The 16,941-nt window shown below is 55.6% G+C and overlaps 1 protein-coding gene and 1 long non-coding RNA gene across 8 annotated transcripts in view; one reads left to right on the top strand and one right to left on the bottom strand.

Moving 5' to 3' along the window:
- Nucleotides 1-16,941, bottom strand: part of Gdpd5 (glycerophosphodiester phosphodiesterase domain containing 5) — a 76,017-nt gene that overhangs the window by 21,929 nt on the left and 37,147 nt on the right. For all 7 annotated transcript variants that reach the window (XM_021656290.2, XM_021656293.2, XM_060367631.1 and 4 more), the window contains 2 exons: nt 13,152-13,328; nt 236-339 (listed from right to left, as the gene is read on the bottom strand). In XM_021656290.2, coding sequence (XP_021511965.2) covers nt 236-339; nt 13,152-13,268 — 221 coding nt within the window. In that variant the 5' untranslated portion in view covers nt 13,269-13,328. The remainder of the gene's footprint in view (nt 1-235; nt 340-13,151; nt 13,329-16,941) is intronic.
- Nucleotides 2,417-10,817, top strand: LOC132647057 (uncharacterized). The gene is made up of 3 exons (XR_009585341.1): nt 2,417-2,628; nt 3,670-3,952; nt 10,536-10,817. It is a non-coding gene; the product is annotated as an uncharacterized LOC132647057 (long non-coding RNA).

Raw genomic sequence — 16,941 nt, 5'->3', positions numbered from 1 at the left:
TGTGCCCCCTGTGCCAGTCCAGCCAGGGAGCCTGAGGCTAGGGACTGCCTCTTCTGCCCAGGCCTTGGTCTCTCTGGGCCTGGAGCTCTTGTTTACAAAGGAGAGGTGGTGGTAGAACTCCCAGGGCCAAACTGGGGGAGAGGCTGGGCCCCGGGGTCTCCGAGCTGGGGGCGAGGCTGGGCCCCGGGGTCTCCGAGCTGGGGGCGAGGCTGGCCCCGGGGTCTCCCCCACTCACCAGTTGAATTCATCGTAGTCATTGTGGACTTCCCACCAGAAGTAGAGCCAGGTGAGTGTGAGGCTGAAGGTGCAGACAAGTAGCAGGAACCACAGGCGTTCCCACTGCAAGAACAGAGCAGAGGGCCACGTCATATCGGGCTGCTCTCCTGGGACAGGGGACCTCCCTGCGTCCCTTCCTGCAGCCTCAACTGCCAGGAGCTGGTGAGAAGCTGAGGCTCCAAGAGGACTCAACCTGTCCAATGTCACAGAGCCCCGTTACAAAGGAGTGCACAGCCAGGAGCAGGGATAGGGGTCCACCAGGGAGCCTAAGGCCTTTCTGCCGCCTCCGGAGGCCTGCCCAGGGTGCTCGCTTCTGAGCCCAGGCTCCTGGAAGCTGCACGGTTGGGTCTGTGTCCAGCAGGACTCAAAAAGGTGTGATCTGCCTGATGTGCTCCCCCAAAACAAAGAAAGCCTCTCACAGTCTCCTGCAGCCCAGGCCAGCCTTGAACTCTGTATGTAGCTGGAAATGGCCTTGAACTCCTGTCCTCTTGCCCTCCAACTCCCATGTGCCGGGATTACAGGCAGGTACCCCCAGGTTCCGTTGCTTTTTAAGGTTTACTTTATGACTTATTTACGTGTGTGTGTGTGTGTGTGTGTGTGTGTGTTCGTGTGTATGTTCCTGTGTGTGGCTGTAGCCGGAATCAGACTCAGGTCCTCTGCAAGAGGAGTGTGTGCTCTTTCCCACTGAGCTGACTCAGGCCAGCCAGGAGGTTTTTAAGGTGATGCTGGGTATCGAACTCGGGGCTTTGGGCACCGTAGGCGAGCACAATCAGCAGAGCATCCAGCCCCTTGCTCCCCTCAGTCCCTCCTCACGTGTTCACACACTGCTTACCGCCTCTACCCCATGCCACTGACAGAAACACTGGAGCCCAGGCAGACCAGCCAGTTTGCCAGTCACACAGCTGGTTAGCGGCACGGCTAGTTAGCAGCACAGCTAGTTAGCAGAAGGTTAGGACCAGTGAGCTCCTGAGTAAAAGTGCAGCAACTGCCTTCTTTCTCCCTGAGGTGCTGGGGCTTCGGGGGCTGAGCTGAGAAAGATCACACCTTTCGGACTCCTGCTGGACACAGAGCCAGCCGTGCAGCTTCTGGGAGCCGGGGCTCAGAAGCCGGCAGACGCATCCGCTGGCCCAGCCCTAGGTTCTCAGCTTCCATCCCTCTGTTGAGCTCAGCAGCTCCAACTGGGGCAGATCATCTTGCTACGCCCTGCGAAGCTGCTGAGGTCAACAGAGAGAACTCAAGTAAGTCACCCTGGAGTGCTGAGTCCCCAGTAACCCCATTTCTGTTCCACCCCCTCCAGCACAGGGTGGCCAGCTTCGCAAAAAGATGACGAGTTCCAACAGGTAAGCTTCCTCTTGGCCCCCTGCCACTCGGCCAAGCAAGGGCACCCTTCCTTCTGTGTGTGGCCCCTAACCCCTAGCTTCATCCCCTCAACCATTTCCCACGGAGGACCCATGGAGTTGGGTTACACGCCACCTCCTCTGGGAAGCCCTCCTGGACTCAGCTGCATACACAGTATCAATGCTCCTCCTCTCTAAACTCACACTCGGGACCCTTAGATGACATGGGACTTGTTAGCACTGATGACTAGAAAAGACAGCGTCAGGGGGAGTTAAAAACATTCCTAGCTTCCCAGAACCCCTCCATCCACATCAGTAATTAAATGCTGTGTTTGGAGCCAGACTGCCTGGGAATCTCAGATCCCCACCTGCCCCTGACAAGCTGTGCATCCCTGGATGGGTTGCTCAACCTCTCTGTGCTTGTTTCTTCTCTATGAATGACAAACAGCAATAGCATTCATAGCGCAGGGCTGATATAAACGGCCCCCTGCCACTACACAGGAGAGGCTCTCAACCCGGATAAGCCACGACTCGGCACGTACTGACGCCCTCATGCCGGGGTGAGTCACTCAAGTTGGTGACCCATGTTGGGGTGAGTGGTGGCCACCACTCAGAGTCATGTGCAGGGCCGGGCTGCTTGGCCTAACCATGCTCTGCCTTTAAACAAGGATGTGAGGGTGACAGTTCTCACAAGCCTGGTTGGCTGTAGATTCAGAGGAAAGTCCACCCCTGTCTGCCCCGTGGGCCAACACAGCTCCAGACTAGAAGAGAGAGCCCCGGCTAGGAACAAGGCAGGACGTTTGTCTTCCTATGGGGACTGGACCCGGGGGGAGGGGGACCACTGTCCAGGTGGCTGGGATAGTGGAGGAGCAGAGTGAGCTGCGCTCAGTCCTTCTCCCCACACCCTGGCCACACCCCCAGGCCCGGGTCCAGTCCTGACAGTCTCCCCCGCTGCCTCAAGCTCCTGATGGTTCATGGAAGACTTGTTTCCTGGACTCTAGCTGGCAGCTCTCAGGTCAGCCTTCACGTCAGTCAGGCTCCCACCGGCCTCAGCTCCGCAGCCTCCAGGGCACACCCACAGCTGGCCCACGGGGTGGGGGGCTCAGGGGACGGGGAGCCTGAGCCTACTGGGGCCTGTCCTAGGCAAATAGCCTGGGTGTAGAGAGGGCAGGGGCCCTGCAGGTGTGACACAAGCACCAGGACAGCACTGATAAGCGGCCAGGAGGCCAAGGCTGCGGGGCACAGGCTGGGGAAGGGGGAAAGGCAGGAAGGGCCCTGGGCTCGCCTGGACACATTCTTACAGTGTGGTGAGGCAGGGCAGGGCACATATGAGGGGCCACAGGCTCTCAGCAGCTGGGACCTGACAAGGTTAGAGACAGCAGGCAAGGGCACCCAGCCTGGCAGGAGGGTGTAGGACCTCGGAAACCAGGAACTAGGAACCTCATCTTCAGAAGCCAGGGCTGGGGAACCTAGTGATTAAAGCCCCTTAGAAGCTGGAAGACATTAGGCCCCAGGAAGCGGACGGATGGGGGTGAAGAGGCCCCAGCACAAGAGGCAGAGAGGCATGTGGTTGTACCGAGAACAATCAGAGGAAAAAAACTGAATGGCAGGGGTGGGAAGAGAGAGGATGGGGAAGGAAGGCGAGGAGCGGGAGAGGAAGTGGCCTCCAAGCTGCTCCACTGATAAAGAGGTTCCCAGCAGCATTGATGGGCCTTGTCAGGGAGAATTACCAAGGAGAAAGGATGGGGCATGCCCTGCCCATTAGTGAATGAGGCTGGCTGGGCCCTGGGATGTGCAGAGGGCTTGCTGCCTCACCAGCCTCTGGGCCACACCAGTGGACTAAAGTCCTGGCCCTCTGTCTCTCTGCATTTATAGGAATGTGTCCTCATAGTGCATGATGGTCCCAAAAGGGAAGGACCATCCCATCATCTATGGGTGAGCAACTGAGGCAGTGACCACACATGGACAGACTTGTTGTGACAGTCATCTGGGAGATAGTAGTCAAGGATTCTCCTCACCCCAGGCTGAGTGTATGTTCACCCTTCTCTTTCTGCAGGCTGTTCCCCCAAGCCTAACCTGTGGCTCCTCCTGGATGCCTTTGTGTCCCTGTAGCACACAACAGGCCCCCACCTCCGAGCACCCTGTGATGACCCTAGCACCCAGCGACCTGCCCATCAACTGCACACAGCCGCAGAGATAGGAAGGGTGCAGAGCGGTTCCAGCTCCGCCGCTCAGGCTGCGGACTCTGCCCTCAGAGCCTGGAGTCCTGATCTACAGGATGGGAACAGGAAGCCTTACCTTGGAAGGATGCTGTCCTGTAAGCTGAGCAGCTTCCTGTGGTAGGTATATGATAAAGGGGGGTTCACGGACAATGCCCTGCATTCCTCGGAGAGGTAGTGTGACCTGGCTCCCCAGGGTCTGTCAGCACGTTGGGCACAAGGTAATACTCTGATACAGCGTGAGGAGCCAAGAAAGGATGGATGTGAGACTGTGAGATGTAAGCAGGCTGGGTTCAAAGAACAGACTACCCTCAGGCCAGGGGGCCCACTGAAGGAAAGAAACCCTGTTTCCTTCTGAGCCCAGCAGTTGGGGGCTGCACTGGGCGAACGGCCCCTTTGGAGAGAGACAGTTCCAATGTTCACACGGGTGGCAGGTAGCAGGAGGCCTGTGCTGGGGAGAGGCCCGGCCTGGCCAGGCCAGGCAGCGACCTGTATCCCTGCTCCAGGGGATGGAGGCTGTGGGCTGATAACTGCCAGGTGAATCCCCAAGCCCCCGCCCCCAGCCCCACAGCCCCATCTCATCTCCTCACAACCCTGCCCTGGCCCTCCAGAGCTGAGAACCCTTGTGACAGGCAGGGCCACAGGGGGCTGATTTCACTGAAGGTCATGGTCCCTACCTCCTGTTGATGAGCACTGGTACCCTCCTTGACTGTGTCCTTTAACTCCCACCCTCCACTCCTCCCCAGAGCCCTCTGCACTCCAAGCCCACGCTCACAGAAAAAACACATTAGCAGCCAAGCTCTGACAGTCCTCAAGCCCAAGTGGACACAGGAAGCCCGGGCACCACAGGGTGGGTTGACTCTGCCACTGCTGATTCCTCTCGTTGCCAGCTCCTGGGTAGCCTCTGACTGCCACCAGGGTGCATACAGCTGCCCATCATTGCTGAGCAGAGACCGGCTTCTGCCGCTGGCCCCACCCTGGCAATATCCAAGACTCAGACTCAGAGACACTAGAGCCTGAGATGTCCCACTCAGCTCCTGCCTGCTGTTTACTACCCCCAGACCAGGACAGAGTGGGAGTTGAGCCTACTGCAGCTCAGACAGCCTCAGGGGGAGCCCCCAAAGCACTTCTGTCGTAGACCCTCAGCCTGACCAGAAGCTGGGCTCCGACACTCAGCCATGCTGAGTCCTGTTTGAATCCTGGGATGGTCATAGCTGGCAGCCTAGGAAATGTCCAGCATCTTTGAGCCCCAGCTCCCTGCTCTTAGAATGAGGACAGGAATAGTGTGTCATGCAGGGCACTGAGAGCTCTCCAGCAGCACGGCACTGGCTAGGCAGGGAAGCTGTTTGCTTGGTCCCTTTCCTCTTCACCTTCCTAACTTCCTGCAGTGGAGCTAAAACCTCCCCTGAGGTGGAAACCACAGAGACCAATCCAGCCAAAGGGGTCAAACAGTACTGGGGTCAAGTGGCCAATGAGAGAGAGAGAGAGAGAGAGAGAGAGAGCCCTGCACCAGCACTTCAGCTCCTGACACAGAGAGAGGGCTGAGCTCTAATTCTAGCCCTTTTACCCACTGGCTGTGTGGCTGTGGGTTAGGCGCTCAGCACCTCAACCCTCAGCTTCCTCCCCTGTTCATAGAGATGACATCACCACAAGCTCACAGGAAAGGGCCAGGCCCCTGCGATTACACATGTAAGCTGTAAGTAGCCAGATCCACCATGGTTCCTATAATTACCATTGGCGTCTGACAGCCCTTTAATTATGTGAAGACAGTGATGAAGTCTTCACCCTCCCCCTGCTCTACACTGAGCTGTCCTCTGGCTGCTGAGGACAGCAAGCCCATCACCTGCACCTGGCCCAGGGTGGGCACCCGGAGGCAGTCAGACAAAGAGGTGAGGCCTGGCTCTGCAGGCTTTGGGCTATGGGCCCCAGGAGCAGGCACTAGGCCTGGAGGCTGACCCTGGCATGCCACTGCTCAACTCCTGCCTCAAACACAGGCTTGCAGCCCTACCTTTGGGAGACAGAGGCCTGGAGGAACTCTTCACGACATTTGGGACAGGGTTCCCTACCTCTTCCTCCCACAGTTCTGCAACTCATGTGGGATGGTCTCAGGAAACTGAGGCCCAGACAGGGAAAGCGAGTGGCCTAAGGTCACAAAGAACAAACAAACACCACTGGTAAGCAAGCACTCGCAGCCAGGCCTGGGTACCTCTGTGGTCCTCTAGCCATCCCAAAGAAACAAGGGCCAGGGCATATAATTAGCCTTGTCTAGCCACAGAGGAAACAGGGTCAGAGGGTCAAAGCTTTGCCCGAGGAACCAGTGAGAGCCCCAGGTGGAAAGAACTCCAGGTTTCATCATCTCACCCCATCCACCAAAAAGAAGCAGAGAAACGAAGAATCAGGTAGAACAGTGGCCTAGGAGCAGGGCCACGGGGCTAGGAAACCAGTAAAGGAGCGCAGAGTGATGGGCAAGGCAGCACATGGGATTGGGACACAGGGGCATCCACTCTGAAAAGCTACCTCACACCCCACACCCCACACCAAGCCACATCCTCACCACGGCCCCCTTACAGCCACTCCTCAGGCCTACCAAGCCCTTCCCCGTGGAGACCCAACAGTCTGCAGCAGCGACCAGGCGGCAGACAGGCCACGATGGTCCTGGGCACGAATGAGAGCAAGGATTGCCTAAGAGTGCAGAGGACAGTGGGTTTTATCATCTGCTATGGGAGGAGTGGGGCACAGAGGGCTTCCTGGAGGAGACGGACAGGGCTGGGAGCACCCCTCTGGGAAGGAAGGAGCAGAGGATGCAGACAGGTCTTGTTCAGAGAAATGGCTTCTCTTCTTACAGTCATTTTTTTTTAATTAAAAAAAAATTATTAATGAGTCCTAGAGCCATGCAAATCTCAGGCTGATTAAAGGAACACACCTTTAATCCAGTGCTTGGGAGGCAGAGGCAGGTGGATTTCTGAGTTCCAAGACAGCCAAGGCTACACAGAGAAACTCTTGAAAAACAAAACCAAAAACACGTGTGTGCTTGTACACATGAGTGTGTGGACACCACGGTGCATATGTGGAAGTCAGAGGACAATTTTGCCAAGTCCGATCTCTCCTTCCACCTGTTGCAAGCTTGGACTTAAGGTCACCAGGCTTGGGTGACAAGTGCCTGCGCCTGCTGGGTCATCTTGCCCACCCCCTCTTATTTCTTTTTAAGCTAAGGATGACTCTGGACTCCTGAGGCTCCTGACTCTACCTCCCAAGTGCTGGGATTCCATAGTGCTAGTCAGCAAGCGTGAACATCAAAGCTAGCACATGCTGGGCAAGCAGTCTGCCAACCGAGCTACGCTCCAGACCCCCAATTTAAGTTTTCATGTGGTCAGGTCTAGCCCCTTCCACTTTCTTCAGTTCCGCCTCCGTGCTTGAGGGAAACGGCTGGGTGCAGACCCTACACTTAAGCCACAGTTACAGCACGGATTGCTCCGCCATACCCTCAGCCCTGAGCCCCACCCACACTTTTGGACGGTGGTACCCCAAGAGGCTCTCAGGAGCACACAGCCTCAAGCATCTCTCCTTCTGACATCTTCCCAGACTCTGACTGTCTCGACAGTTTCCCCCATGCTTCCTAAATAGAAGGGAAATTTAAAAATCGGGAAAACTGCATTTCAGTCCACCTGGAATTTATTCTGGTGATGAGGCAAGGAGCAAGTCTCCCGATGCTGCTGCACAGAAGTCCCCACGGTCCGGGACACTTGCAACAACGTCCACCTTGGTCTGACACGGGGCAAGTTCTCTGGTGTCTGCGCATCTGTTTCTAGATTTGTAGCCTGTCTGGGCAGACGCGAGTGTGACCCCCACCTCGAGCAGACCTTCATTCAGCCTAGCTGCCTGTGGTCCAGTTCTGACTGGGAGTTCTGGAGCCATGCATATCTCAGCACCCAGCGACACTCCTATCCCCTGCTCAGCTCACCAAGCTCCAAATGAGAAGTGCGGGCTAGGAGGGGTCAGGAGTTCCTGGGAGGCGAAGAGGGGCGTGCCCTGGCAGGATTAAGCTGCCTCTGGCCCAGAGGATTTGGGGGAGGACAGCGGGCAGTGCTGAGATGGATGGCAGCATTAGGGCCGAGTTGGGAGGAGATTATTAGAATCCCACCACCAGCCAGTCCCTGGCAGCCGAAGCGGCTATATTTATTTCTCCAGGCTACAGAAGGCTGGGCAATTAGGCCTCTATCTGCCCTCTCTTCTGCCAGGATGCCCTCAGAGCAGCTCAGGATGGGATCAGGCCCAGCTGGCAGCTCCTCTTTTCTCCTGCCCACCCCTCAGTCATGGGAGAGCTGGAGGATGCCAAGGATGGCCCACTGAGCACCCCTCAGGCCCACCCAGTTTACAGGTCCAGGCTGGAATAGTTCACATACCCTCCCTAAGGCATGGTCCAGGCTTCCATCTGCTCAAACCTAGGTGCTGACCATGCCCTTCCCAGAGGAGGTGAAAGAGGTCAGGAGATGCCTGCGTACCCACCACCTAATACCCCATTTAACTGGCAAGCAGGCTGAGGTTGAGAGGCCTGGGGCTTGCTTGAGGGCCCAGACAGTATCAGAAGGAAGAGCAGGGTTAGAGATGCAGCTGACTGGCCAGCAGTGTCCACTTGTGTCTAGCCGAATCCACCCATAGCCTGGAATCTGCTTTAAGGGGCTTCATCACTAAGCCAACCTTGCAGTCTCTCTTCTCCTGCAACTCAAACCACAAGGCTGCCAGGACAGGAAGCTGGGAAGTTCCCCTTCCTCCTGTCCACCTGTAGAAGAAGCCAATCTCAGTTTCAGGGGTGGCCTGGGAGGACTCAAGGGCTGAGTCAGCACCCTCTCCTGCCAACCACAGCCAGAACCCCAAGAGGCACGACTGGAATACAGGCCCCTTATCACAAATGTGTGTCTTCCTGCTCTGGACCCCCAACACTCAAGAGCACAGGGGGTTCCATCCCTGTACCCATACCCAGTTGTCAAATGACAGGCGCATCCCCTAGGCAGCTTCCTCAGTCACTGTTCACTATCTAAGCCACTGTCCTTCCCTTGTGTCCTCTGAAAGCCCAATGAAGAGGAAGGAAGGCAATGGCTTGGTGTGGTGGAAAGATCTGAGTGAAGAGAAGGGGAGAAGAGGTGTTGGGACAGCGGGAGCAATGCCTCTGTGGTGAAAGGTCCAGGTGCCCAGGAATACCGAGAAGCCTGGCTGGCATGGCCAGCACAGCTGGTGAGGAAGGGCAAGGGAGGGACTAAGATGGCAGGCATTCACGGCAAGAGAAGCAGTCATGCACCCCAGGAGGGAGGCCACTGGGGCCGGCGACACTGACTTGTCTGCTTACCCCTGCTGTCCATTCCCAAAGACTCATGTGCCTCACAACACACTCTGCCTCCGGCTTCCCAGAATCATGGGATGAGAGGGACTCTTTCCAACGCTCTGCCAGGGTCAGCCTGTGACTGGACCTTTTAGGTGTCTGTGGCATCCCTCCCCTTGCCCACATCCATGCAAATTTGTGCACAAGCAAGGGAGCACTCACACACACACACACACACACACACACACACACACACACACAATCGAATGCACACACGCATGCGTTTGTCCACAGATGTAGTCACATCACCTTCCCAAGCTCTACTGGCTCCGACGTTCTCCTCTCAAGGGCTCTCAGAGTATTCTGTACAGTGTAACTCCTGGGGCCTTTGCAAAGCTGGGCCCAAGGCTGAAGCCTGGGTTGCTCAATACTGCTGCAGGCTCAGGCCTCCCAAGTAGCCCGTTCCTCTTCCCCAGATGGGGCTCAGTGATGTTCAGCCCCCAAACACAAGTCAGTGGCAACAGACACCCTGCCCCATACACTTAACACCCAGTCCTAGCATTCCCTAGACCTGGCTTTGATTTTCCTGGGTATCTATTCATATCCATCTCTTGACCCTCACTAGCCTCGGCTCCCTTTCAAGAGAGGAGAGAACCAGGTCAGATATAACTGTGATTTGTGAACATGTGCCAGAATAGGGTCGTTGATTGAATACATAAGTACAGCCCAGCCTAGCACACTGGAGGTGGAAGAGGGGAGAAGATACTAGCCAGGGGTGTGGGCAGGGGTGCGCACAGTGCCATGACTCCTCGGTGTGAATAAACCACTTTTCTTGGAGCCCCATCTACAAGCTCGGAGAGATCAATTAAGCTTTTAAAGGGCAGCACAGATGTGCAACACGACATTACTCTGCTTGTTGGTGTCTAGCTGGGAAGTTCCTCCAGGCCTCTGACCTAAATCCCTCTCAGGATGGAAGCTGGTTTTGACACCAGTGCCTTCAGAGGGCCCAGGGACTTGAGGGGTGGGGAAGGTTGCCAGCGGGTGGAGGGCCAGGGCCAGCCTGAGAACAGAACTGTCTCACTGAGTCCTTAATTGGCAGTATTAAAGTAATGAGTCACAAACAACAGCCAATTAATTATCCCCAGTTATAAAAAGCTCTACTTCTCTTCCTTGCTGTCGCTGAAGCACCCTCTACCAAGCTGCTCCACACCCTCAGACAGGGGCAGGAGAGGCCATTCCATCTCCATGCTTTCCGCTCCCAGGCTCCACAGGGTCTGTCCTGGGAACAGAGGCCTTGGGAGTGGGCTGCGGCAGATGTGGGTGGGCAGGAGAGTGGCCTTCATGGAGGGGCTCTTTGCCAAGCTCTGTGATCTTGCTCATCCCCAGGGTCTGCTTGGGAGCCAGTGTGGCTTGACCAGGCTGCCACTGGGGACCCCAGCCTGGCATCGGAGAACAACCCTGCCTTGCCTCAGACCCTGTTACTCAGGCAAGCCACTTCCTGAGTCTGCTCCAAACCCCATCCGCCTTGAGCTCTCATTATCCACGCATCAAGCAAGCCATCTTCCCGCAGCCTCCAGCAACTGTGGATGCAGACCTGACATGGCCTCCTACACAGCAGCTGTGTCTGAACTTCTCCGTCTGTGAAATGGGTGCACAATTAAATGTGGCCAGTAGGGGCGTTGGAACAATTAGCCAGGCATCATCGATAAATCGCTCACTCCTTGCATGTGGTGTTAGCTGTCACCATGACTATTTGCCTTCTTTCCTAGCCCCAGGAAAATGAGGGGCATGACTCACTGCCTCCCATTGCACAGGTGACATCCTGGGGTGGTGGAACCCTTGCAGAGGCCTCTCTTCCCTGCTCCCGAGCTAACAGTGGCCTCTACTTGTCCAGCAGACTAGAGGTAGCCCCTGTTCTACCCCAGTTGCTTTTGTTTTGTTTTGAGGTGGGGACTCAAGCAACACAGGCTGGTTTGGAACTCTCTAAGTAGCAGAGAATGACCTTGACCTTGTGATCCTCCTGAGTGCTGGGATGCCACACATGAGCCATTTAACTCTGTGCCTAGTTTATCCGTTGCTGGGAAGTAAACCCAGGACAAGAACCCTACTAACTGAACTCCATGCCTAGCCAGCACCAGCTCTCTGAGACCTCACATCTCTGTTCCCTTTACTGTGCCGGCAAGAACACCCAGCCTAGCTCCGTAATCCCCATCTGTGGCAGGAGGGGAGAAGAGCAAGGCGAGAAAGAACGTTCATGCAGGCTATGAGCCTCAGAGGCACGATATCAGCTGACTTTGGGGTCCCCTGAGGTGAGCCCAGCCATCTGCAGAGACAGAATGGACTGAGGAGTCTGCCACTACTTCAGCCTTGGTTCTATACCCAGCACCAGAACGTGGTGTCCCCACAGCCCAGACCACCCAGGCTCCTAGTCACTGCTTCAGTGACTTTCTCCACCCCTCTGATGGTCACAGTCAAGCCCCTTCACTTCCTGACTCATGGCCTAGGAAGGCTGCCTGACCAGTGGCCTTTTTATTAGGAGCTTGGTCGCCCCTCCCTTGCCTCAGCTTGCCTTCCACCCCCAGCTCTGCTCATCACCACTGGATGATCTTGGTCTAACCCCTCGCTGCTTCTTCTCCATGACCCATGGGTCACTAGGAGCAACAGAAATGGAGCCTGAGCACTGACTCACAGAGCATATAGGGTACCAGCCAAGAGGGAGGTCAGGTCAAAGACTCTTGCGGCCTCTCCCAGGCCTGCATGGGAGCACTGCTACGGAACAAAGTGGATGGCCCATAATGCTGAAGTCGCTGATCTGGCCCCTTCCCACCTCTGTGACATAGCAGCCAAGGCTTGGTGTCTGGAATGACTTGTCCTAATGCCTTCTTTCAGGTGGCACCATGCTGATCACTAAGCATCCCAGTCTCACATGTTGGCCTATGAGAGGGTACATCACTGCCTCTCTCTCCCAGGTGCGTAGCTTACGGCCACTGGCTACTGGAAGAAGAGGCAGCCCTGACCCTTAATCTGTCACCTCTGGTCTGTGTCTCTCCTTGGCAGACAGATCCTGTCTATCTGAGAGAGAATGGCCACAGCACCTAGTGCCCAGGACGCCAGCCCACTTGAAGGCCACAGTGGGAGGTGGGTTCCACCCCGGCCCTTCCAGGGCTACTCTGTGGCCTTGGCCATGTCCCTTCTTTTCCTGGCCCTTGCTCTGTTTCCATGCTCTTGTCATGTTTCCTCCTCCGTGCCGAAGTGGGGACACAGTAAGGAACCCAGTCTGGGTCTGCTCTGGTAGTTCATGCTTCTCACAGGGGTCATAGCCTAGGCTCCTCGCCCAGTCTCACACTCTGTCCCTCTCCATCACAAACAGGAGGGCAGGAAGGCAGGCAAGCACCCCACCCTCCCCATCCCAACAGGCTGGCTGAGCCTCAGACCTCAGCTGCTACACCCTTGACCTGCCTGCCGGCTTGGGGCTGGTGAATTCAGAGGCTAGTTTCTTTGTTCAGACAAGCAGAAGGAGGAGAAAGGCTGTTCTCCAGGCAGCAAAGCCTTTAGATAAACACCACACAGGAATTGGGTTCCTTCAGAGAAGAAACCAGATCCCCCATCAGATAGTGCCCCGGGGACAGGAGTGCGCTTGGTCTGGCCAGGGAAGCAGCACTAAGGCCTCTTTATCCAGCTTAGCACCTGCTGCCAGCTCTGGCAAGCCGGCAGCTCAGGTGACTGGGTCCTGAGGCCAGGCTGCAGCCCCATCAGCTCCCAGGCTCCAGCATGGCCAGACCCACCTCCTCGTCCTCCTGACAGCCCTAGCTGGCCTTTCAGACCTGTGGGAACTGAGAACTTCTATTCCTCTTGGGGTGACCCCTCTTAGATCACACGCCCACTGGATGGGCTATGGGCCTGTCCAGAACCACCCACAGACAACTGAGCCCTGAGTTCCCTCAGCTCCAGGGCCCATCCCTGGGCTTTCAGAGGCCTTGGACTCCACCCGGGGAAGCTCACCGGCGTTGTGTCATCGTGAGAGCGTTGGTAGCGCTTCCAGCGGCAGCCATAGATGCCCGTGAGGCATGAGAGGCACAGTTGGGGCTCGTAGTACTGCAGGGGCTGGTGTCTCACCATGCTCGTGCCTGCGGCCCTGGTGCCCAGCCCTCAAGCGCCCATGGAGGCCCCTGGCTGGTGCTGCAGGAGAGAACACAGGCTGTGAGTCAGGGGAAGGGCGAGCAGTGAGTACTGCAGAAGTCACCATAGCCCAGGTCAGGGAGTTTATCCTGTCCTGGAAGCCCTCCTGGGTCCTGGGTCCCCAGGACATGACCCTGCCTACTCATCCTCCCAACTTCTTCCCCTCCGGTCAACTGCTCTCCTCAGTGTTTGTTACACTTACCTAGTAGGGTGCTGTTTTCACTTCCCTTGGAAACCTGCACGCCTCCCTCTCCCCTCCCCTTCTCTCTCTCAGCTCATCATATAACCTAGGCTGGCCCTGAACTTTTGATCCTCCCGCCCCAGCCCTCCCTGAGGGCTGGGGTTGCAGGCAAGCGCCATCCTGCCCAGTTAGTAAGACTTTTCCAGATGGCCTTCTGCAGACCTGGATCCCCCACCGCCACCCCTAAGCTCCCTCCCATAGTCCCCAGATTTATTTTCTCAGCCGTGCTCTTAAGAATAATCTATCTGCTTGTTTTTGTTTGTCTGCCCACCCCACCGTAAGTTCCACGAAGACGAGGAGTTTTGTCTTTTTAATTCTCTGCTGCCTCCCCCGTCCCTGGAACCGAGCCTGGCAATCGCAGACTTTCAAAATAAACATTCTGCAAAGTACGTTATCATAACCATGGACAGGCACGGAGAGCTCGAAATACGGCAGGCGCTGGGAAGCGCCACACATTCGTGCGCCCCTTCCATCATGGCGGCCACCTGAGGTGGGCCTCCCACCCCAAAGCCACCTGACAGCTGAGCAAACCCAGGCTCAGAGAGAATGGACGGTGCCTGGCCTGCAGCCACACTACATGAAGACTGCAGAGGAGGGCCCACTCCGGGTCAACAAGCAACCCAGGCCCAGGGGACAGTCAGCATGGTGGCACCTGTCCAGAGCCCTGGGACAATGGGCGGCGCCCCGAGGGCTGAGCTGCTTCTGTCGGTGCTGCTTGTCAGTCTGGACCCTGCTCCACTCCCGCAGGATTGGCTGGGGCTGGTGTGACCAGGGAACAGGATCATTCCATCTCCAGCCCCACTTTGCGGATGTCACCAGTACGGCGATTCCGTGTGCGTGTGCGTGTGCGTGTTTGGATGAGGAGCCTGCTCCACTGTTGCCTCCAATACTCAAAGCTAAGCCCCCACCGCATCCTGAGACAATGTCATCACTTCCCCCACCCCGACCCCATGCCTGCCTTGCACCAGTGCTATAGCGTCCGTGAGAAGGAGGCGGTGTCCTTTTTATTTTATTTTTAATTGAAACACACTTGGCATGTGTAAAAGTCACCCTGGCACAGCATGCGATGTGGTGCTCAGTGCCCTGTTTTCAGTGTGTTCGAGGAGTTGAACCTGGTCCCTAACCACCTCTGCCTAATACGGGGGCATTTCTGCTATGCCAGCAACCACCCCAACGCCCACCAGCACTGGCACGCTCATTCACCCTCACCCACCCCTCAGGCATGGCCGCTACCATGCCACTTTGTGTGGCTACAGATTTACTAATTCTAGAGACTTCCTATCTTGGAATCCATGTCATCGCATGAATCATACGTCATCTCCTTTTCTAAGACACAGCCTCATGCAGCCCAGGTTGCCCTTGAACTTAATAAGTATCTTAGGCTAGCCTTGTACTCCTGACCAGCCTCTCAAGTGCTGGAATTACAGGCATGCAGTGCCACTCCTAGCTACCATGTCTTAAACATAGGTAAACAATTCTCACGGCTCTTTTACATCCTGTCTTCTGCTCATCAGTTGAGGGCTGCTCTGGGTTGCTACCAGTTTTTGCTTGTTTTTGTGTGGACATGGGTTTTCATTTCTCTTGGATACAAGCTTTGGGGACAGATTTGCTGGGTCATTTGATAACTCTTGTATTTGGCATTTGCAACTTCTTTGAAATAAGCACCGAACTTATTTTCCAAAATGATGTACCCCTTCACATTCCCAAAATGTTGTCTTAGTCATCCTCATTTTATAGAATAGAAATCTGAAGCTCGGAAAGACTCAGCCCCTCACAAAGGTCACACAGCAAAGCTAAAATTCATACCCAGGCAGCCTGGCTCCAGAGGACCTTATTGTAACCCACGACATGGCAAACCATAGCCACTGCCTTGCCAAATCGGACCTGTTCCCTACTATTTTTTTTTTTTTTTTTTGTAGAACTTGAAATATATATATGGGAATGAACTTAAAACAAGAATATCTTGTGACACATAAAAACTATGAAAGTCAAGCGCCTAGCACCCATAAATAAAGCTTTATTGGACACAGCCACACTTGCCCCCTCCCCCCCTGCATAAATAGTCTGTGTCTACTTAAACCAGAACTGGGGCAGGTGGGCAGCTACAGGGGCCATATGTGCTGCAGAGCCCAAAACGCTTCTCTCTAGCTCTTCAGAGGGAGGGGACGTGTCCAGACTCACTCTGCTGCCTGGCTGCCTCTACTGCCCGTAAGCTTCGGGGTGTGAGAGAGGCCGCGATGGAGGGAGAAGGGGTTGGCAGTGTGTCCAACTAGGGACAGGAGGACTCAGGACTGCTTCCTGGAGACAGTGGGAAACCGATTCCTCAGATGCCAGCTTCTTTTTTTTTTCATATTTTATTTTTAAATTTATTATAATTTGTTCACTTTGTATCCCAGCTGTAGCCTCCCTCCTCGTCCCCTCCCAGTCCCTCAGAGGCCAGCTTCTAAGTGCAGGTGTCTTAGTTAGGATCTCTGCCGCTCTGGTAAGACGCCATGACCAAAAGCAGCTTGGAGGGGAAAAGGTTTATTCCAGCTTACAGCTGTAAGCAGGAATAATTACTGCAAGAGGGAATAATCAGGGCACAGTCACAATCAAATAAAAGCGACACCAAACTTAACAGTGTAAATGACTCAGTGCCCAGTCTCTGGGCATCACCCCCTCTCCTCTGGACGCCAAAGTGCCTTGGCAGTGGCACTTCTAGAGGTCTGCCATCCAGGGTACACACAGCTTGTCTCCCTGGCTCGGCGGAGCTCCACTCCACAGCTGCTGTTGGGCTTGGTGGTCAGCCATGACCCTGGCTTCCCCAGAATCCTGGGGAACGCCAGTATAACTGGGATGCATCTTCACCAGCGGCCTCTCCTGGCCTCTCTTCATGGACTCTAACCCCACCGAATGGTGCCAAGCCTCGACTTTTCTCCATGGCCCCTTCAGTCCTGGGGCTTTGACTGCAGCTGAAGCTGTACCTTCACTAACGGCCTTTCTCCAAGAGCTCAGTGCCAAGCCCCAGAAGCTCTGTGACTCCTTCACACCTTCCAAACCTGGGAGACTCTTATCCAAGTTCACCTACCGCTACAAGGTGCAGTCTTGGCTCCCACATTCTTGGGCTTCCAGAGAAGTTGGAAACAGAAGCCCCAGCCAGGAAGCCAGAGCTCATCCACACAACCCCCAACACTAAGGTTTCCACTGTGATGTCGGCTACTACATTTGGCCCTGTCTCTCAGCAGGGAGGAGGCAATTACAGTGTAGAAAGAAGCCCAGATTCATCTTGCCCTGGCTATTGACTTGCTCTGTGGAAGGGCCACTCCAGGCTCTTCCCTGAGCCTCAGTCTCTGGATGTGTAAAAAGGGGGTGACAGGCTTTGCTTTGGAGACT

Source organism: Meriones unguiculatus, chromosome 14, assembly GCF_030254825.1.
Source record: "Meriones unguiculatus strain TT.TT164.6M chromosome 14, Bangor_MerUng_6.1, whole genome shotgun sequence".
NCBI classification, from domain to species: Eukaryota; Metazoa; Chordata; class Mammalia; order Rodentia; family Muridae; genus Meriones; species Meriones unguiculatus.
The sequence above is the reverse complement of the archived record's forward strand: the minus strand, read 5'-3'. Positions and strand labels throughout refer to the sequence as shown.